At 43.4% G+C, this 23,695-nt stretch overlaps 1 protein-coding gene across 1 annotated transcript in view; it reads right to left on the reverse strand.

Annotated features, from left to right (window-relative positions):
- The window catches only part of LOC137278359 (uncharacterized), a 46,172-nt gene that overhangs the window by 12,934 nt on the left and 9,543 nt on the right, over nt 1-23,695 (reverse strand). Inside the window, exons 3-4 of the mRNA XM_067810649.1 lie at nt 10,222-10,639; nt 111-728 (exon numbers count right to left, since the gene is read on the reverse strand). Of these exons, the coding sequence (XP_067666750.1) occupies nt 111-728; nt 10,222-10,234 (631 nt within the window). The 5' untranslated portion in view covers nt 10,235-10,639. The remainder of the gene's footprint in view (nt 1-110; nt 729-10,221; nt 10,640-23,695) is intronic.

The raw sequence follows: 23,695 nt of genomic DNA on the forward strand, positions 1-23,695 counted from the left end.
TAATGTTGTAACACGCAGGACAAGTCATATTCTGAAAACCATTAACCGTATTTCTTGTCTGAAGAGAGCGTTCGTGGAAATTTGAAAGACTAATGAATGCTTTTTCTCACCTCTCTTTTTACCCTCCATATCCCACTTTGAACAGCACTCAGCCATCACTCTTCCACATTCTAGACATTGTTCAATACATTCTTCCAGCTTCTTCTCTGTTTCCTGTAGATCCTTGGCCTTTGCGCTCAGGTTGTTTCTAGTTCCGTTCAAATCTTCTTTCGTTTTGCTCAGTTCTTCGTCTTTATCATGTAGTTGTTTCTTAACTTGCTTCAACTCCGTGTTTGCTACCTGTAGATCCTCGATCCCTGCCCTGTGCTTGTTATTAGATTCATTCAAAGCTTCTTTTGTAGACTGGAGTTCAGTCTTCGTTTTGCTTAGTTCTTTGTCTTTATCACTTAGTTCTTTCTGAAGTGTTTCTAAATTGTCGCTTTTCTTTTTCGTTGAACCATGTTGTTCTGACTTGTCTGTTTCCTGCATGTAATCGCCATTTTCTTTTCTTGATTGTTTCGTAAGATTCAATTTAGATTTGTTATCCTCCGTTTCCTTTCCTTTAGAGTCTTTTGTAGATTTTTCATTTTCATCTGATTCTGACTCGAGTCCACGCCGATTCTCATTTTCTGTTCGTTGCAGATCTTTATCGTTTGCTGATTCGGGTCCAGGAATTGTGTCAGAGAATTCTAGTAACGGAAAGCTTATACTGAAATTCATATCACACAATACTTGAAATTTACACATCCGACATATGCAAAAACTTATTCAAGTGAGTGAGTGGCTGCCTATGGTGGGTATGACTCTGGACTATTCGAGTGAGTGAGTGGCTGCCTATGGTGGATATGCCGTTGAAGTACTCGAGTGAATGAGTGGGTGGGTATGGTGGGTATGGCTGTGGACTATTCCAGTGAGTGGGTGGGTATCGTGGGTATGGCTCTGGACTATTCGAGTGAGTGAGTGGGTGGGTATGGTGGATATGCTTCTGGACTATTCGAGTGAATGAGTGGGTGGGTATCATGGATATGCTTCTGGACTATTCGAGTGAGTGCGTGCGTGGGTATGGTGGACATGACTCTGGACTATTCATGTGAGTGGGTGGGTGGGTGGGTATGGTGGATATGCCGCTGAACTATTCGAGTGAGTGAGTGGGTAGATATGGTGGATATGCCTCTGGACTATTCGAGTGAGTGAGTGGGTGGGTATGGTGGATATGGCTCTGGACTATTCGAGTGAGTGAGTGGCTGCCTATGGTGGATATGCCCCTGGACTATTCGACTGAGTGGGTGGGTGGGTATGGTGGATATGCCTCTGGACTATTCGAGTGAGTGAGTGGGTGGGTATGGTGAATATGCTTCTGGACTATTCGAGTGAGTGGGTGGGTGGGTATGGTGGATATTCTTCTGGATTAAGAGAGTGTGTGAGTGGGTGGGTATCGTGGATATGACTCTGGACTATTCAAGTGAGTGGGGGGGTGGGTATGGTGGATATGCCTCTGAACTATTCGAGTGAGTGAGTGGGTAGATATGGTGGATATGCCTCTGGATTATTCGAGTGAGTGAGTGGGTGGGTATGGAGGATATGGCTCTGGACTATTCGAGTGAGTGAGTGGCTGCCTATGGTGGATAAGCCTCTGGACTATTCGAGTGAGTGGGTGGGTGGGTATGGTGGATATGACTCTGGACTATTCAAGTGAGTGGGGTGGGTGGGTATGGTGGATATGCTTCTGGACTATTCGAGTGAGTGGGTGGGTGGGTATGGTGGATATTCTTCTGGATTATGAGAGTGTGTGAGTGGGTGGGTATGGTGGATATGACTCTGGACTATTCAAGTGAGTGGGTGGGTGGGTATGGTGGATATGCCTCTCGACTATTCGAGTGAGTGAGTGGGTGGGTATGGTGGAGATGCTTCTGGACTATTCGAGTGAGTGGGTGGGTGGGCATGGTGGATATTCTTCTGGATTAAGAGAGTGTGTGAGTGGGTGGGTATGGTGGATATGACTCTGGACTATTCAAGTGAGTTGGGGGGTGGGTATGGTGGATATGCCTCTGAACTATTCGAGTGAGTGAGTGGGTAGATATGGTGGATATGCCTCTCGACTATTCGAGTGAGTGAGTGGGTGGGTATGGTGGATAGGGCTCTGGACTATTCGAGTGAGTGAGTGGTTGCCTATGGTGGATATACCGTTGAAGTACTCGATTGAATGAGTGGGTGGGTATGGTGGTTATGGCTTTGGACTATTCGAATGAGTGAGTGGGTGGGTATGGTGGATATGCATCTGGACTATTCGAGTGAATGAGTGGGTGGGTATGGTGGATATGCCTCTGAACTATTCAAGTGAGTCAGTGGGTGGGTATGGTGGATATGCTTCTGGACTATTCAAGTGAGTGAGTGGGTGGGTATGGTGGATATGGCTCTGGACTATTCGAGTGAGTGAGTGGCTGCCTATGGTGGATATGCCTCTGGACTATTCGACTGAGTGGGTGGGTGGGTATGGTGGATATGCCTCTGGACTATTCGAGTGAGTGAGTGGGTGGGTATGGTGAATATGCTTCTGGACTATTCGAGTGAGTGGGTGGGTGGGTATGGTGGATATTCTTCTGGATTAAGAGAGTGTGTGAGTGGGTGGGTATCGTGGATATGACTCTGGACTATTCAAGTGAGTGGGGGGGGTGGGTATGGTGGATATGCCTCTGAACTATTCGAGTGAGTGAGTGGGTAGATATGGTGGATATGCCTCTGGATTATTCGAGTGAGTGAGTGGGTGGGTATGGAGGATATGGCTCTGGACTATTCGAGTGAGTGAGTGGCTGCCTATGGTGGATAAGCCTCTGGACTATTCGAGTGAGTGGGTGGGTGGGTATGGTGGATATGACTCTGGACTATTCAAGTGAGTGGGGTGGGTGGGTATGGTGGATATGCTTCTGGACTATTCGAGTGAGTGGGTGGGTGGGTATGGTGGATATTCTTCTGGATTATGAGAGTGTGTGAGTGGGTGGGTATGGTGGATATGACTCTGGACTATTCAAGTGAGTGGGTGGGTGGGTATGGTGGATATGCCTCTCGACTATTCGAGTGAGTGAGTGGGTGGGTATGGTGGAGATGCTTCTGGACTATTCGAGTGAGTGGGTGGGTGGGCATGGTGGATATTCTTCTGGATTAAGAGAGTGTGTGAGTGGGTGGGTATGGTGGATATGACTCTGGACTATTCAAGTGAGTTGGGGGGTGGGTATGGTGGATATGCCTCTGAACTATTCGAGTGAGTGAGTGGGTAGATATGGTGGATATGCCTCTCGACTATTCGAGTGAGTGAGTGGGTGGGTATGGTGGATAGGGCTCTGGACTATTCGAGTGAGTGAGTGGTTGCCTATGGTGGATATACCGTTGAAGTACTCGATTGAATGAGTGGGTGGGTATGGTGGTTATGGCTTTGGACTATTCGAATGAGTGAGTGGGTGGGTATGGTGGATATGCATCTGGACTATTCGAGTGAATGAGTGGGTGGGTATGGTGGATATGCCTCTGAACTATTCAAGTGAGTCAGTGGGTGGGTATGGTGGATATGCTTCTGGACTATTCAAGTGAGTGAGTGGGTGGGTATGGTGGATATGGCTCTGGACTATTCGAGTGAGTGAGTGGCTGCCTATGGTGGATATGCCTCTGGACTATTCGACTGAGTGGGTGGGTGGGTATGGTGGATATGCCTCTGGACTATTCGAGTGAGTGAGTGGGTGGGTATGGTGAATATGCTTCTGGACTATTCGAGTGAGTGGGTGGGTGGGTATGGTGGATATTCTTCTGGATTAAGAGAGTGTGTGAGTGGGTGGGTATCGTGGATATGACTCTGGACTATTCAAGTGAGTGGGGGGGGTGGGTATGGTGGATATGCCTCTGAACTATTCGAGTGAGTGAGTGGGTAGATATGGTGGATATGCCTCTGGATTATTCGAGTGAGTGAGTGGGTGGGTATGGAGGATATGGCTCTGGACTATTCGAGTGAGTGAGTGGCTGCCTATGGTGGATAAGCCTCTGGACTATTCGAGTGAGTGGGTGGGTGGGTATGGTGGATATGACTCTGGACTATTCAAGTGAGTGGGGTGGGTGGGTATGGTGGATATGCTTCTGGACTATTCGAGTGAGTGGGTGGGTGGGTATGGTGGATATTCTTCTGGATTATGAGAGTGTGTGAGTGGGTGGGTATGGTGGATATGACTCTGGACTATTCAAGTGAGTGGGTGGGTGGGTATGGTGGATATGCCTCTCGACTATTCGAGTGAGTGAGTGGGTGGGTATGGTGGAGATGCTTCTGGACTATTCGAGTGAGTGGGTGGGTGGGCATGGTGGATATTCTTCTGGATTAAGAGAGTGTGTGAGTGGGTGGGTATGGTGGATATGACTCTGGACTATTCAAGTGAGTTGGGGGGTGGGTATGGTGGATATGCCTCTGAACTATTCGAGTGAGTGAGTGGGTAGATATGGTGGATATGCCTCTCGACTATTCGAGTGAGTGAGTGGGTGGGTATGGTGGATAGGGCTCTGGACTATTCGAGTGAGTGAGTGGTTGCCTATGGTGGATATACCGTTGAAGTACTCGATTGAATGAGTGGGTGGGTATGGTGGGTATGGCTTTGGACTATTCGAATGAGTGAGTGGGTGGGTATGGTGGATATGCATCTGGACTATTCGAGTGAATGAGTGGGTGGGTATGGTGGATATGCCTCTGAACTATTCAAGTGAGTCAGTGGGTGGGTATGGTGGATATGCTTCTGGACTATTCAAGTGAGTGAGTGGGTGGGTATGGTGGATATGCCTCTGGACTATTCGAGTGAATGAGTGGGTGGGTATCGTGGATATGCTTCTGGACTATTCGAGTGAGTGCGTGCGTGGGTATGGTGGATATGACTCTGGACTATTCATGTGAGTGGGTGGATGGGTGTGGTGGATATGCCTCTGAACTATTCGAGTGTGTGAGTGGGTGGGTATAGTCGATATGCCTCTGGACTATTCGACTGAGTGAGTGGGTGAGTATGGTGGATATGCCTCTGGACTATTCGAGTGAGTGAGTGGGTATGGTGGATATGCTTCTGGATTATGAGAGTGTGTGAGTGGGTGGGTATGGTCGATATGACTCTGGACTATTCAAGAGAGTGGGTTGCCTATGGTGGATATGCCGTTGAAGTACCCGAGTGAATGAGTGGGTGGGTATGGTGGGTATGGCTCTGGACTATTCGAATGAGTGAGTAGGTGGGTATGGTGGATATGCATCTGGACTATTCGAGTGAATGAGTGGGTGGGTATGGTGGATATGCCTCTGAACTATTCAAGTCAGTGGGTGGGTGGGAATGGTGGATATGCTTCTGGACTATTCAAGTGAGTCAGTGGGTGGGTATGGTGGATATGCTTCTGGACTATTCAAGTGAGTGAGTGGGTGGGTATGGTGGATATGCCTCTGGACTATTCGAGTGAATGAGTGGTTGGATATCGTGGATATGCCTCTGGACTATTCGACTGAGTGAGTGGGTGAGTATGGTGGATATGACTCTGGACTATTCGAGTGAGTGGGTGGGTGTGTATGGTGGATATGCCTCTGGACTATTCGAGTGAGTGAGTGGGTGGGTATGGTGGAAATGGCTCTGGACTATTCGAGTGAGTGAGTGGGTAGATATGGTGGATATGCCTCTGGACTATTCGAGTGAGTGGGTGGGTGGGTATGGTGGATATGCATCTGGACTATTCGAGTGAATGAGTGGGTGGGTATCGTGGATATGCTTCTGGACTATTGGAGTGATGGCGTGCGTGAGTATGGTGGATATGACTCTGGACTATTCGAGTGAGTGAGTGGGTGGGTATGGTGGATATGCTTCTGGACTATTCGAGTGAGTGGGTGGGTGGTTATGGTGGATGTCCCTCTGGACTATAAGAGTGTGTGAGTGGGTGGGTATGGTGGATATGGCTCTGGACTATTCGAGTGAGTGAGTGGCTGTCTGTGGTGGATATGCCTCTTGACCATTCGAGTGAGTGGGTGGGTGGGTATGGTGCATATGCCTCTGGACTATTCGAGTGAATGAGTGGGTGGGTATCGTGGATATGCTTCTGGACTATTCAAATGAGTGGGTGGGTGGTAATGGTTGATATTTCTCTGGACTATAAGAGTGTGTGAGTTGGTGGGTATGGTGGATATGACTCTGGACTATTCGAGTGAGTCAGTGGGTAGATATGGTGGATATGCCTCTGGACTATTCGAGTGAGTGGGTGGGTGGGTATGGTGGATATGCCTCTGAACTATTCAACTGAGTGGGTGGGTGGGCATGGTGGGCATGCTTCTGGACTATTCAAGTGAGTGAGTGGCTGCCTATGGCGGATATGCCTCTGGACTATTCGAGTGAGAAAGTGGATGGGTATGGTGGATATGCTTCTGGACTATTCAAGTGAGTGGGTGGGTGGGTATGGTGGATATGCCTCTGAACTATTCAAGTGAGTGGGTGGGTGGGTATGGTGGATATGCTTCTGGACTATTCAAGTGAGTAAGTGGGTGGGTATGGTGGATATGCTTCTGGACTATTCAAGTGAGTAAGTGGGTGGGTATGGTGGATATTCCTCTGGACTATGAGAGTGTGTGAGTGGGTGGGTATGGTGGATATGACTATGGACTATTCAAGTGAATGAGTGGCTGCCTATGGCGGCTATGCCTCAGGGCTATTCAAGTGAGGGGTGGGTGGGTATGGTGGATATGGTGGATATGCCTCTGGACTATTCGAAAGAGTGAGTGGGTGGGTATGGTGGATATGCTTCTGGACTATTTGAGTGAGTGAGTGGGTGGGTATGGTGGATATGCTTCTGGACTATTCGAGTGAGTGAGTGGCTGCCTATGGCGGCTATGCCTCAGGGCTATTCAGGTGAGGGGTGGGTGGGTATGGTGGATATGGTGGATATGCCTCTGGACTATTCGAAAGAGTGAGTGGGTGGGTTTGGTGGATATGCTTCTGGACTATTCAAGTGAGTGAGTGGGTGGGTATGGTGGATATTCCTCTTGACCATGAGAGTGAGTGAGTGTCTGCCTATGGTGGATATGCCGTTGAAGTACTGGAGTGAATCAGTGGGTGGGTATGGTGGGTGTGGCTGTTGACTATTCCAGTGAGTGGGTGGGTATGGTGGGTATGGCTCTGGACCATTCGAGTGAGTGAGTGGGTGGGTATGGTGGACATGCTTCTGGACTATTCGAGTGAATGAGTGAGTGGGTATGGTGGATATGCTTCTGGACTATTCGAGTGAGTGCGTGCGTGGGTATGGTGGGTATGACTCTGGACTATTCATGTGAGTGGGTGGGTGGGTGTGGTGGATATGCCGCTGAACTGTTCGAGTGAGTGAGTGGGCAGATATGGTGGATATGCCTCTGGACTATTCGAGTGAGTGAGTGGGTGGGTATGGTGGGTATGGCTCTGGACTATTCGAGTGAGTGAGTGGGTGGGTATGATGGATATTCCTCTGGAGTATGAGAGTGAGTGGGTGGGTGGGTATGGTGGGTATGCTTCTGAACTATTCGAGTGAGTGAGTGGAGGGGTATGGTGGCTATTCGTCTGGACTATGAGAGTGTGTGAGTGGGTGGGTGTGGTGGATATGACTCTGGACTATTCAAATGAGTGGGTGGGTGGGTATGGTGGATATGCCTCTGGACTATGAGAGTGTGTGAGTGGGTGGGTATAGTGGATATGCCTCTTGACTATTCCACTGAGTGAGTGGGTGAGTATGGTGGGTATGGCTCTAGACTATTCGAGTGAGTGGGTGGGTATGGTGGATATGGCTCTGAACTATGAGAGTGTGTGAGTGGGTGCGTATGGTGGATATGACTCTGGACTATTCGAGTTAGTGAGTGGCTGCCTATGGAGGATATGCCTCTGGACTATTCGAGTGAGAAAGTTGGTGGCTATGGTGGATATGCCTCTGGAATATTCGAGAGAGAAAGTGGGTGGGTATGGTGGGTATGGCTCTGGACTATTCGAGTGAGTGAGTGGGTGGGTATAGTGGATATGCCTCTGGACTATTCGACTGAGTGAGTGGGTGAGTATGGTGGGTATGGCTCTAGACTATTCGAGTGAGTGGGTGGGTGGGTCTGGTGGATATGGCTCTGAACTATGAGAGTGTGTGAGTGGGTGGGTATGGTGGATATGACTCTGGACTATTCAAATGAGTGGGTGGGTGGGTATGGTGGATATGGCTCTGAACTATGAGAGTGTGTGAGTGGGTGGGTATGGTGGATATGGCTCTGGACTATTCGAGTTAGTGAGTGGCTGCCTATGGAGGATATGCCTCTGGACTATTCGAGTGAGAAAGTTGGTGGCTATGGTGGATATGCCTCTGGAATATTCGAGAGAGAAAGTGGGTGGGTATGGTGGGTATGGCTCTGGACTATGAGAGTGTGTGAGTGGGTGGGTATAGTGGATATGCCTCTGGACTATTCCACTGAGTGAGTGGGTGAGTATGGTGGGTATGGCTCTAGACTATTCGAGTGAGGGGGTGGGTGGGTATGGTGGGTATGCCTCTGGAATATTCGAGAGAGAAAGTGGGTGGGTATGGTGGGTATGGCTCTGGACTATGAGAGTGTGTGAGTGGGTGGGTATAGTGGATATGCCTCTGGACTATTCCACTGAGTGAGTGGGTGAGTATGGTGGGTATGGCTCTAGACTATTCGAGTGAGTGAGTGGGTGGGTATGGTGGGTATGCCTCTGGAATATTCGAGAGAGAAAGTGGGTGGGTATGGTGGGTATGGCTCTGTACTATTCGAGTGAGTGGGTGGGTGGGTATGGTGAATATACTTCTGAACTATTCGAGTGAGTGAGTGGAGGGGTATGGTGGCTATTCGTCTTGACTATGAGAGTGTGTGAGTGGGTGGGTATGGTGGATAGGGCTCTGGAGTATTTGAGTTAGTGAGTGGCTGCCTATGGTGGATATGCCTCTGGACTATTCGAGTGAGAAAGTGGGTGGCTATGGTGGATATGCCTCTGGACTATTCGAGAGAGAAAGTGGTTGGGTATGGTGGGTATGGCTCTGGACTATTCGAGTGAGTGAGTGGGCGGGTATGATGGATATTCCTCTGGACTATGAGAGTGAGTGGGTGGGTGGGTATGGTGGATATGCTTCTGAACTATTCGAGTGAGTGAGTGGAGGGGTATGGTGGCTATTCCTCTGGACTCTGAGAGTGTGTGAGTGGGTGGGTATGGTGGATATGACTCTGGACCATTCGAGTGAGTTAGTGGGTGGGTATGGTGGGTATGACTCTGGACTATTCGAGTGCGTGACTGGGTGAGTGGATGGGTATAGCTTTACGTCGCTGTTAACAATACTCCAGCAGTGTCATGACGTAAGAACACCAGAAATGGACTCCACACAATAGGCCCATGTGGAGAATCGAATCCGGATTTCCTGCGTGACGAACCAACGCCTTAACCACTAGACTACCCCGCGGATGCTGGACTGTTCGACGTGCGTATATAGACCTAGCAAAGCCGGAGTCGAGTGTTCCGTCATAACTCCGATAAATCAATCACTTACTGGTAGGGCGATCCGACCTGCCATGCTTCAGATACTAATGTACAACACGCCCTCTCTCTAGAACATGCGTTACTGCACACTTCGGCCGACACGAGGTCACGATGACATGCTGATAAACATCTCGTGTTAGGTACACAACAGATTGTCCATAGGTGTAACACTGCCCCAGAGGAGTATTTGTCTGAGCCCTGAGGGACTGGTCTACCAGGAAATAGAATCTGTCAACTGGGGCACTCATTTACATACATTTCCATGGTCTTCTAAGTACGTGGTTCGTCTTGCCCAGCCCCTTCACCATATTGGGCTCTGCGTGCAATTCATGTACAACCGTGACCAACAACTCCTACCCTCCCCTACTCTCCCCTCACACACCAGTTCTCAATATTACAGCATAACAATGTGACAACTGCTATGTTCGTACATGCATGAAACATTTCCGGTGTAGACACGCCCACGTGCTGCACGACACACAGGACGGCGGTGGTCGTCCCAGTACTCGAGTCGACACTTATAACACACAAGAAAGTTATAAGCTATTAAGTGAAACGACTGTTTGAGCCATGTTTTTCAAACGTATACACAAGTTCAGTTAAAGTACACAGGCACGTCATGTAATTACATACAGCTCCTTACCTGCAGCTGACATCGCGACGACCCAACGACAAAGCGAAAGTACCAAGGCCCTCAGTACTCGGTAGTGTTACACACGTGACACATGGATACTGAGAATTAGTTAAATGACGAATATAGATGAAGGCATTTGTTTGGGTTTTTTTATAGATTAAAATTAGTATGCAGCAGAGAGGGTTCGGGTTATCTTGACACAGTCATGCTGGTAAGGCTCGTCATCAGTTCAGGGCCTATGTAGCCCAAACTTTCAATCTGTTGTTATTGTTTAGGAGTTGTTTGTGTTTATTGTTCAAACGTTGTTTGTGTTTATCTGGTGGTAATTTTCGGGAGTTTATCGTGTTTATCTGTTGGTTTTATGCACAGGTTGTTTGTTTTTACCTGTTGTTAATGTCCATCCGTTGTTTGTGTTCATCTGGTCTCACTGTCAAGAAGAAGGATAAAAGATATTTGTAAAACACATATTCTAAAGTAATTACTACAACGGTTCATCTTATATTTCCAAATATCTGTTTTTGAATAGGATTTGAGAATCACAAAAGGGATTTTTTTTATCCAATATGCAAATACTTTTAAGACAATTCAGCTACATTTATATCCAGACACTTGTTTCCAGACTGTTTAAACATACTTACAAAAATTGCTTTAAAATATTCCTGAAACTGAACATCAGTGTAACTTTGCTGTGATCCAGAGATGTGAAAAAGATTAGTGTTGATTCGTTATACACTGATTGCATTTTTTAAAACTCGTAGCGGTATATGGTATTGTGTTTTCTCAAAAAATATCGGAAAGCTAACGTAAAATCTCCAAAACAAGTCCACAAGATCGTCTGTTTATCTGAAATACGCTCGTTTGGATCTATGAGAGCCGTTATGAAACATTTCGCACGTACGTGTATTTGAATCTCTCTCATTTTTGGCACTATCCTTACTAAAATCTACACGAGGCAAGACAGTTTTATTACCTCTGTACTTTGTGCTTTCAATATGACGATACATATTTTTCATTATTTTTATACAAAGACATAATGCCATTAAAGATTTAAGTACTCGGCATTCCTTTTATCAAAGTAGAGCAATCGTTACGGGCGTACTGATTGATCTGTCGTATTTTCTCACAGAACAGTCTTTGAGAGGAGTCGATACGTGACTCGTTTTATCCGGCATAGGCTCGGAAGAGTCCTCTTTGCGGTTACGGAAGGGAGCGAGTGGTGACGAATGGGATTTCGTACCTGTCTATAAATTCCAAGAAGACTCGTCCCACCTCAAGGCTTGTTATGTGCTAAAATACGACAAACCTATCAGAACTCGCGAAATGACGCAGTGCTTTAATAAAAATAATCCCGACTACTTAAATCTTTCATAGCCTTATGTTATTGTTTAAAAACTCTGAAAAAATATATATCGCCATATTGAAAGTAATACAAACTTAGCTAACGGGATAGTGCTGTCTAGTGTGAAGCTTTTGATAAGAATCATGAGAATGAGATTCAAATACACGCACTTGTGTTTGTTGACAAAACAAAAATGAAAATCGCTAGGAGTTTCCAAACAATAATGTTATATCTGCATAAGTAATTAACTGTTATCTTTAACACTGGGCATATATTGCACATCTCTGGGAATATATTAGTCTGACTTTCTTTTGAACAAAATATTTATATAATTTCAGCGAATTCAGTTAAAATTCCACTTGGGATATGACAGCAAGGGTACACGAATTTTTGGTTTGAGAAATATTCATAAGTCATTTTGGAGTTTCTGCCTTTGGATTTAATTGAGGCATTTTTGTTGTATGTTTTTGCAATGTATGAGTACTTCGGTGAGATATCAAGTGCCATTGGAATCAAACATGAACAGAGTTATCGTTCCCGTATACAGCAGTTATGATGTTCCTCCACCAATATAAGATCCTTCCAGGGGGACACCATTCGTAACTACTTGCCTCATTCTGTGACCTACAAGAAGACTCGTACCCCTCTCGTACGCCATTATTGCCAAGAATCGTGGCAAACCAATCAAATAGCGCGTAGTAAAACGCATTTCAAAACATTAAAATGGCGGAACGGTTGAACTTTGAAACTTCGCTAAACTATGCCAAGTACAGTTTAAACATGAACGTTGAGCTAAAGGATGTACAACTTTTAACACATATGCAAAAGGGGAAGGACCGTATTGTTGTTTTCCCCACGGGATGTAGGATATTCTTAGAGGCATGTTTGGGAATTCATAGTTGTCTTTCCTTGATAATACTACTAGACTTGTGGCAGAGTCAACTTTGTATATAGTTACTGCTGTAAATATAATAAACATGTGAATCTTTTAAAGTATTGTGCCATGATATTATTTTGATGAGATATACTATCTCATTAAATAGCCTAAATCTACCTAAATTTATCAGTTATTTTATCTTTAACATTTTGTATCCTAACCCTAGCTCTCTAAACACCAATCTAGTCTCAATGTAATCTATTTCAGTAATACTCATTTGCTTTTCTCCTGTCAATCCCTCTTAAAACATGTCCTTTGCTCAGGCTAGTGTGTAAGTTCTACTGTTCTGTGTTCATCCAAGCGTGTAAGGTATCATGGTATTTAAAGTTTAATTTGATCTAGTTTCATGTCAGTATCTTATGTGGTCAGCATCAGACAGGTTGTCTTTTTTTGTCGAGATCATGGTGATCTGGACTGTGTTTCGTATATGAAGGTTAGTAATGCCTAGTCTTGTATATATTTCTTGTGGTTTGCTATGTGTGTTTCATAGTTGGTGGTTGCATTGGCTATTGTTTATAGCATTGTTAATATCTCCACATTCACTTTTCATTATGTGTAAATAGTTTAAATGATGGTAACTCACAGTATAGTGAGTTATGTTATTGCATTGATGTAGATTGTAACTCACATTAGAGTGAGTTATCAGACTGTTGTTTAGTTTGTGTGCATAGCTCAGATTTGACTCACAGTACAGTGAGCTGTGTAATTGCTGTGTTACATAATTACCTATATTATAGTATCACATGTAGTTATTAGTTTCTATTTCACTTAAGTATAATCTCAATAATCTTCTCATCTTCCTACTTTGTTGAAACATAATTGCCGTTAGTACCCTCGTCCTTACAATAAAATGAATGCATGTATAGATGTATGTGCGTATGTGTGGTTAGATGTGGGTGTTTGTATTTTTGCCGTAGTTGCTATTTTAATAGTTTATTATACATATTACTATCTGCACATGGCATTTATTCATCCTACAGATTATGTGGGCAGGATGACTTAGATGTGTCACGATGGCAATAGTACAGGTGTCACCAACCTGGTATGTTTTCATTGTTTATAAAGTACTAGTACATTCTTTTTTTTGTATATTCTGATGTCTACCATAAGTGTAATGTTTACATTATCAGAGTTGTGTAATGTAATTAATGTATTATGATGGTGCTAATCATATGAATATCAGAAGTTGTCATGGTAATGCATTTATCTTTAGCAGTATATGCGCATGTGTGTGTTTGCATTTAGTACTTGTGAATATGTAGTAAGTATGTAGTAATGAGATTTGTTTTACCATATTTCTGGCTAAATCGTCTTTATTACATTTATGTAATAAAATATCCACCTCCTCACACCCCAGTGGCTTTGTGGTTTTGCCGCATCCTAACGCTACTACAGACTATTTTCATCTCCATGCACGTTTGCGCTTAGACAAGACCCATTGGTAAACATGGCCACGAGAAGGATATGAGACGCTATCCGGCTTGCCGGAATGACACGAGTAGTTACGAATGGAGGGACACGAGTCGCTATTCGGCTTGCACCGGAATAACACGAGTGTTCACGAACGATGAATTCCCTCCAGAGGCATTCGTAATCAACTCGTGTTATTCCGGGACAAGCCGACTCGTGTCCCTAAGGAAGGATTTCATATTGGCGGATTGCCATCAGAACAACTTCGAACAAGAACGATAACTCTCATAGACGAAGTACTCATAGACGTTTTTGCAGGTTTTGCTTATTTATTTCTAAGAATTAAACCTCCTTGACACGTATATTCTGAAGTAATTATGATCACACCTTATTTATTTTGTTCACCTTATATTTCAAATTATATTTCAAAAAGGGTTTAATAATCATAAATGGGATTTGTTTTACTGAATGTGCAAATAAAAAAAGACCAAAACTATATTAAATCCCAAAGGAGAAACGCAAACATTTCTCATACTGAACATTCGTGTAACCTACTGTCATACCCTTAGTGGAATTTGTAATGAATTCACTGAAAACTGTATGAATGACCAAAAGATGGCAGACTGAAATATTCATGGGAATGTGAAATATTTGCCCAGCGTTAATAATCAAAGTTGATTAGTTACATACAGATATAATATTATTGTTTAGAAAGTTGCAGCGATATATAATTACAGTTCCTGAAACAGTTGGAAGAGCACGTACAATCCCCACAACAAGCCGACAATAGTGTCAGAAATACTCAGTTGGACCAGTGAGAGCCGTTATGTCAACGAATGCAAGTACGTGTATTTGAATCTCTCACCGTCAATCGCTTGATTCTTATAAGAAATATCTCCACATTGTGCAGCACAATTCTGTTAGTTACTTTCCTAGTACTTTCAATATGACGGTATTTTTTTCATATTTTTGTGGCATAATGCCATGAATGGTTTAAGTGTTTGTTGACAAAACAAAAATGTAAATCGCTAGGAGTTTCAAAACAATAATGTTATATCTGCATAAGTAATGAACTGTTATCTTTAACACTGGGCATTTATTGTACATCTCTGGGAATATTTTAGTCTGACTTTCTTTTGAACATTTATATAATTTCAGCGAATTCAGTTAAAATTCCACTTGGGATATGACAGCAAGGGTACACGAATTTTCGGTTTGAGAAATATTCATTTTGGAGTTTCTGCCTTTGGATTTAATTTAAGTATTTTTGTTTATGATTTTGCAATGTATGAGTACTTCGGTGAGATATCAAGTGCCATTGGAATCAAACAGGAATAGAGTTATCGTTCCCGTATACGCGCGTACTCATTGGTTTGTCGTATTTTCGCACATCGGGTGGGGGACGAGTCTTCTTGAAGGTTACGGAAAGGGGCGTGTGGTGACGGAGGCATTCGTGGCGAACTCGTGTTATTCCGGGAGAAGCCCGGACGGGTCTCCTTGGAGGTTACCCAAAGAGCTAGTGGTGACGAATGCTGCAGAGGGACACTTCAATCATGACCTGAGCTTTTAACCCATTTGTGACCAACCCGTTATTTCGGGACCAGTTTGACGCAGTTTGACTGGTCCCGAAATAACGGGTTGGTCACAAATGGGTTAAAAGCTCAGGTCATGATTGAAGGAATAAGACAATATATGAGAGGACTGTAAGATGGTAACTAGATGGTATCCTGGAACCAGCAAATTCTGAAAGGGTGAAATTTTAGTTTGAATTATTTATTGAATGTTTAGTGCTCAGTGAAACAATTTTTGTTTTATGTCATTTTGCTTCAGTAAATTTCAACACCCGCGGCCCCTAGACGGTTCCTTTCTGTCCTCGTTGAAGACTTGTCTTGGTATTGCTGTAGCTGTAGATCGAGAGGTGACCGTTGGGTTCGAACCCGTATGAACATTTCCAACACTGCAGTTGTGACACTAGGTAGGTCTAGGTAGGTCACGTCTTGATCTGATGATGGTTTCAGTAACTATCAGTAGATGATTTAATCCCATCCCTTCGTCGGCCCGGTGGCCGTGCGGTAGAGCGTCTACCAAAAAATCTGAGATTTGCGATTCTAATCCCCTTGAAAAAACACTTGTATTGTGAGTTTAATCTTGAACGATATTTTTCAATTGATTGCAAACACTCTGTATCTGTCATCTACCATGGCTTTCTTGTATGTTACATATCCTATGACCTACTCTGGTTGTCTTTACAGACAATGCGCAACTACGATGAGTCTGATCGACCACAAATCTATTCGACCACAAAATGGTGCCGTTTTAAGATGTGTAAGAAACGAATTACTGCACTCGTGTAGTAATCGCTATATCCTCTGACGTACCATGGTTGTCTGGAACGTCCAGGCTCATCATGATTAGATTCATGACACGCAATAGTTGCCATACTCACATACCTCAGCGTTCAACTCGTGTTGATGAATGCAACAGCAACGAGCGAAGCGACGCATGTTCATATTGTTTCAAATATAGGTCTCTTATGTATGGAAGTCTTATGTACATTGTCGAGTTGTCGCATTGTCGCCCTCTCAAAAAACAAGCAAAATGAGGCAAACATTAACCAAACAATGCGACAACGCGACATTTCGCCTGTTTGCCGCATTGCCGCATTGTGGCGATGTCACGTGTCGCGTTTCGAATAACATTTTCTCTGTTCCTCCAAAGTGCGACACGCGACATAGCGACACTTCTTAAGGTCAAAATATGTCGCATTGTCGCATTGTCGCCCTATCTACGATGTGTAAAAAACCTAAACATTTACTAACACGCGACAATGCGACATATTGAAATGTCGCGTTGTCGCGTTGTCGCCCTTTCCGATTACCGATGCGCATGCGTAGAAAGTAAATGATAGTACCCATACGTACGAAAAGTTAAACTCTATTTCACACTTCAGTGGTCCTTTTGCTACATCCAATGGTTTTTAAAATGAAGTAGTGCTTGAAATGGCAGCTGGACTGCTTTTCTTGAACTTAATGCAAATCTTCATTGTTGGTTTGAAAATTATTTTATATATAAATGTATTTAGTGAATGAAGTGTGTTTTAGCAGCAAGACAAATATTTGCGCAACTTTTCATTGTTATCAGGGCACACGTTTGCCTTGTCATTCACGGCGGGGCAATTTGCTGTGCAGATTAATGTCTCTTTGTCACACCAGATAGCTATTATCATAAGTTCGAATACCAGCACCATACACATTAATCACTTTGAACATTTCGCCGAAATCCAGATGCCAGGTTGTGAGAAACTGAAATATTGTTAAAATTCAAGCCACATCGGCAGAAGCATCAGGTCATGTCCTCGAATGGGTCACTGTGTTCCATAATGTGGCTCCTGACACAGTTTCATGGTACAGTCCTGTTCTACGCTGATGGATGTGTTCGATATCTGCCTCTGTTCAGCCAGCAGTGGATGAATACCAAGTAGAATGAGATATCACGTAACCACCCGACACCCCAAAGACAGTTTAGGTCGGCTTTGAACGTGATAATGGGAAAACGCCATACAAATGGACTGTTATCACTGCGATATACTATCCCAAGAAATAAACGCATAGACGAGAAATCTGTTGAGAAAAGTTTCAAACGTTTATGACTCGTCCATAAATATACTTCAGTGCATGAATTTTACATCAGTAATGAGTGCATGTGCTTTAGAAGAAGGTAATGTCTATAAAACAAATAAATAATAAGCGAAGACGTTAATGACGACATAGCACGACCCTGACGTCGGGTTTTCTGGTTCTCAAACGAATCTCTTTCAGACTGTTCCGTACAGTTTGACCTGACATCCTCTGAAGCCCAGGTGCCCTGGCTGTTGTGCTCTCACCCGTGGGAGTACCATCACGCAACTGTAGTACCCGCATGTACCTATTTGAGCTGCAGTGGTAACTCTAGGTCTGCCTGAAAAGGGGCGGTGATTTCTTATATCACAAGCCCATGCAAGTCTAGAAAATGTGGCAAGTCTAGATTTCCTTAGCTTCTGAAAGTGAAGAAGGTCTCAGTCTCCATTTTATTACGTCTTCAGACTGAAAGTCTGGAAGACCTACTGTTAATATCCGAATATTTTTCTTTTTCTTCTTCGTATTATTATTTGTACGAATTTTGTACCAGCTCTCCTGACCTAACCACAGGACGGATTTCGATCAAACTTTCAGGGATGATAGCCTGTATGCTGAAATTGATACAATGGAAAAAAATTCTTCCGTCTTCCGGTAAGGGCAGACAACCCAAAATGTAAAAATCTTTCACCCTGAATATCTCGGAACCTATAAGAGATAAATTAACCAAGGTTTCACACAAGGTAGACAACATCATTCTCCATCGACTCAAAGCACAGTGGAAGTTGGCCGCCGTGACAGATTTTCCGCTATTTTGAAAAAACTGAAATTTTCGCCGATTTTCTTCGCGTTTTGCCAGTGCCTGTCTTTGAAAATCTTCTTCTCCAGAACGGCATATAGCACAATCACCATTTGTTGCACCATTAGAAAGCTCATACCCTGGAAAGCTTATTATTTGTTCAAGGCATCGTGATATCTTACATAGCTTCGGAGTTATCGCCCTTGAAAGTTGGTCAAATTTTCAAAGACGCATTTTCATAGGGTTCATTAAAATGTCATAACTCTGCGAAAACACACTGGATTTCATCGTTCATGGTACCCAACTGTAGCTAACTGAACGGCGAACATTTTGCTTCACAATTACCTCACAATTACGACGGAAAGAAAAGTTGTACATTTCCAGTCTGAATCAACTCAAGTTTTAACAAAATGTTCCCGTCCGGCTGTGACAGGCAGATATCTATTTTTAACGCCGCTTTGGCACACTCAAATTAGAACTCGAGTTTCCCTTCACTTGCATTACACTGGGTTAACAATGAAAGGTCACAGAAATACATGAACCTTAAGGAAATAATCGATTGTGTAAAAGTCAATGAGTTGAGTTTTACGTCGCACTCAGCATTATTCCAGCTAGTGATCAACAGCATGAGCATCGATCTGCGCAATGTGGAACCTATTAGTTTGTATATTGCTTTGCGCCGCACTCAGCAGTATTAGTGGTATGGAAATGTCAGATTCTAATCTTTCCACTAGTTTGTATATTGCTTTACGCCACATTCAGTCGTATTCCAGCGTTACACTGGCATAGCAGTGAGTGTTCACGGAAATACATGAGGATTAAGGAAATAATCGATTTTGTTACAGTGAGTGAGTTGAATGTTACGCCGCACTCAGTACTATTCCACCTATATGGCTGTGGTCTTTAAATGATCGAATCTGGACCAGACAATCCAGTGATCAACAGCATGAGCATCGACCTACCCAATTTGGAACCTATGACCTACAAACAAAACAGTTAGTGTATGGGAAATGTCAGGTTGTATCTTTCCAGTACTTTGTATATCTGACTTTGCCATCCAGTTTCTTTTTCTGCAGTTTGTGAATTATGTGGTCGTGTCAGCAGTGTTGATTCAGTGCCAAATGAATGTAAAAATTACCGTAATGGACGGTCCAGCTGGCGTCCAAAGAAACTGTTCAAGCGAAGATAGCCTCGGAGGGTGTATGGAGGAAGTCTGAAGACCGTCAGTATTACCCTTGAGGCAATCCTTGTTATGTTATTCTTATTTTTTTTTTACTATGACCTTTTCCCAGTAAACTATATTCATTTGAGAGAGTAGTTCTTAGTCTACCGATGACATTGTGAGTTGAGGGAGGAATTCCGGGAAAGAAGATCAGGAATCTTGAATAAAACTCGACACATGTTGCCTCGCGGTGAGAGGACAGGGCACGAGGTCTTAGCCAAGTGTGGGGCGATGAGGGAGCTGTAGGGGAGCCTCCCCATGAATTTATACTAAACACCAGTGACAGCTAGAGATCAACTGATAATTACTAGCCATATACTGGCTATGAATTCAGCAGATTGGTACAGACCCTGAAGCTATGAAAATCTAGACTTGCCACATTTTCTAGACTTGCTTGGGCTCCCTTGGATATATATACCTCAGGGTCTGTACGACAGACTACGTTTTAGTTAATATCTTATAATACATACTGTAGTCAATATTTATCAAAATGTCGCGTTGTCGCATTGTCGCGTGTCGCGTTTTAGTTAATATCTTATAATACATACTGTAGTCAATATTTTAACAAAGCGCGACGCGCGGTAATGCGTGAATACGACATTTCATCAAAATTTTATTAGTTACGGCGGAATGTAAAAATAAATATGACAAGCATGATTATTTTTCGATATTTTTAAAGGATTCAGATAGCCAGGGATCGACATCAGAACAATGATAAATGAACGTACATCTAGTCGTGAAGTCCAGAGTGGCTGAGTGTCGTTGCTTAACGGAAAGGTTCTATTCAGACTGACCCTTTTGCTGAATTTGTTATTTTGTTTTTTTTTTGATGTAACAGCCGTAGGTTTTAAACGATACAAGTACATGTATATCGCTGGATCTAGTATCCGTATGAAAAAAATATGAGGCATATTGTGAATCAGGCTGTGTGCAGGATTAATAATATAGGATTCAAACAGAAATGAAAACGGGCATCACAATACACCATTGTAATGAAATGCCGTGCTATTTATACCAATAAACCTTGGGTGAGTGGAGTGAAGCGGCGAGAAGAGTAAGAGGAGTGAGGGAGGGAAAGCTGGTTTCTGGCACTACAAGTGATGTCATTGTTTCTAATATCCTACTGCTAACAGTCCATTTGTAAGGCGTTTTCCCATTATCACGTTCAAAGTCGACCAAAACTGTCATTGAGGTGACGGATGGCTAAGTGATATCTCATTCTACTTGGTATCCATCCACTGCTGGCTGAACAGAGGCAGATATCAGACAAATTCATCAGTGTCGGACAGGACTGTACCACGAAACTGTCAGGAGCCACATTATGGAACATAGTGACCCATTCGAGGACATGACCTAATGAATTTGCCGATGTGGCTTGAATTTTAACAATATTTTAGTTTTTCACAACCTGTAATCACAGCCTGTCATCGAAATCTCCAAAGTGATTAATGTGTATGGTGCTGGTATTCGAACGTATGGTAATAACTATCTGGTGTGACTAAGAGACTAACTGCTCTGCAAATTGCCCCGCCTTGAATGACAGGGGTACAGTGCGCCGTGATTACAATGAATAGTTGCGCTACTAATTCGTTTTGCTGCTAGAACACACTTGACTGGCTAAATACATTTGCAATATGTAAAACAATAAAGAAAGATTTGCATTAAGTTCAAGAAGAGAAGGCTCATTGCCATTTCGAGCACTACTTCATTTTGAAAACCGTTGGAGGTAACGAAAGACCAGTGAAGTCTGGAATAGAGTATAACATTTTCTGCGCATGCGTAGATTAATTGAGTTTCTACACATGCGCACCGGTAACAAAAAGGGCGACAACGCGACAATGCGATATACATTTTGTCGCATTGTCGCGTGTCGCGTTTCAGTTAATTTGTTAAATGCATACTATGGTCAATATTTTAATAAAGCGCGACACGCGACAGTGCGACATCGCGACATTTTGATGAAATGTCGCGTTGTCGCATTGTCGCGTGTCGCGTTTTAGTGAATTCTTACATATATTAGATAGGGCGACAATGCGACAACGCGAAATATTTTGACCTTGAAAAGTGTCGCTATGTCGCGTGTCGCACTTTGGAGGAACAGAGTAAATGTTATTCGAAACGCGACACGCGACATCGCGACAATGCGACAAACAGGCGAAATGTCGCGTTGTCGCATTGTCGCGTTGTCGCGCTTTGGTTAATTTTCACCTCATTTTGCTTGTTTTTGAGAGGGCGACAACGCGACAATGCGACAACGCGACAATGCCCCTTCTAGGATTCCATACGTTTTAGTTAATACCTTATAATACATACTGTAGTCAATATTTTAACAAAGCGCGACGCGCGGTATTGCGTGAATACGACATTTCATCAAACTTTTAATAGTTACGGCGGAATGTAAAACAAAACTATGACAAGCATGGTTATTTTTCGATATTTTTAAAGGATTCAGATAGCCAGGGATCGGCATCAGAACAATGATAAATGAACGTACATCTAGTCGTGAAGTCCAGAGTGGCTGAGTGTCGTTGCTTAACGGAATGACTCTATTCAGACTGACCCTTTTGCTGATTTTTTTTTTTTTGATATAGCAGCCGTAGGTTTGAAACGATACAAGTACATGTATATCGCTGGATCTAGTATCCGTATGAAAAAAATATGAGGCATATTGTGAATCAGGCTGTGTGCAGGATTAATAATATAGGATTCAAACAGAAATGAAAACGGGCATCACAATACACCATTGTAATGAAATGCCGTGCTATTTATACCAATAAACCTTGGGTGAGTGGAGTGGAGTGGCGAGAGGAGTGAGACGAGTGAGGGAGGGAAAGCTGGTTTCTGGCACTACAAGTGTACGCAACTCTACCAAGTGATGTCATTGTTTTAATATTCTACTGCTAACAGTCCATTCGTGAGGCGTTTTCCCATTATGACGTTCAAAGTCGACCTAAACTGTCATTGTGGTGACGGATGACTAAGTGATATCTCATTCTACTTGGTATCCATCCACTGCTGGCTGAACAGAGGCAGATCTCAGACAAATTCATCAGTGTCGGACAGGACTGTACCACGAAACTGTCAGGAGCCACATTATGGAACATAGTGACCCATTCGAGGACATCACCTGATGAATTTGCCGATGTGGCTTGAATTTTAACAATATTTTAATTTTTCACAACCTGTATTCACAGCCTGTCATCGAAATCTCCAAAGTGATTAATGTGTATGGTGCTGGTATTCGAACGTATGATAATAACTATCTAATTCGTTTTGCTGCTAGAACACACTTGACTGGCTAAATCCATTTGCAATATGTAAAACAATAAAGAAAGATTTGCATTAAGTTCAAGAAGAGAAGGCCCATTGCCATTTCGAGCACTACTTCATTTTAAAAACCGTTGGAGGTAACGAAAGACCAGTGAAGTCTGGAATAGAGTATAACATTTTCTGCGCATGCGTAGATTAATTGACTTTGATGAAATGTCGCGTTGTCGCATTGTCGCGTGTCGCGTTTTAGTGAATTCTTATATATCTTAGATAGGGCGACAATGCGACATCGCGAAATATTTTGACCTTGAAAAGTGTCGCTATGTCGCGTGTCGCACTTTGGAGGAACAGAGAAAATGTTATTCGAAACGCGACACGCGACATCGCGACAATGCGACAAACAGGCGAAATGTCGCGTTGTCGCATTGTTTGGTTAATGTTCACCTCATTTTGCTTGTTTTTGAGAGGGCGACAACGAGACAATGCGACAACTCGACAATGTCCCTTCTCGGATTCCATAGTCTCTGCTGTGTTGCGTTGGCAATGAATGAAACACAACGTTCTTCTCACAACTTTATTTCCAAGTCATGAATATTGAACAGCTCCCCTGTTAAATATTGAACACTCGTCCCCTACACAATGCTGAGTATTCACACAATGTTCTGTATTGAAGATTTATGACAGAACGTCAGAAGTGATGATGGTACATATGATATATATCACACCCGATGATTTCGTATTGACGTCCACATGAAGCTAGACATACCTGATGTTAACAGTACTTGCCTCCCGCCTACAATACTAGGTTGTTACCAGGTCCTATCTCACGCTTACCACACTTGGTTGTTACATGAACTTATTCCACACTGACAATACTTGTAGGTTGTTACAA

This window comes from Haliotis asinina, chromosome 3 (genome assembly GCF_037392515.1).
Source record: "Haliotis asinina isolate JCU_RB_2024 chromosome 3, JCU_Hal_asi_v2, whole genome shotgun sequence".
Classification (NCBI taxonomy): domain Eukaryota; kingdom Metazoa; phylum Mollusca; class Gastropoda; order Lepetellida; family Haliotidae; genus Haliotis; species Haliotis asinina.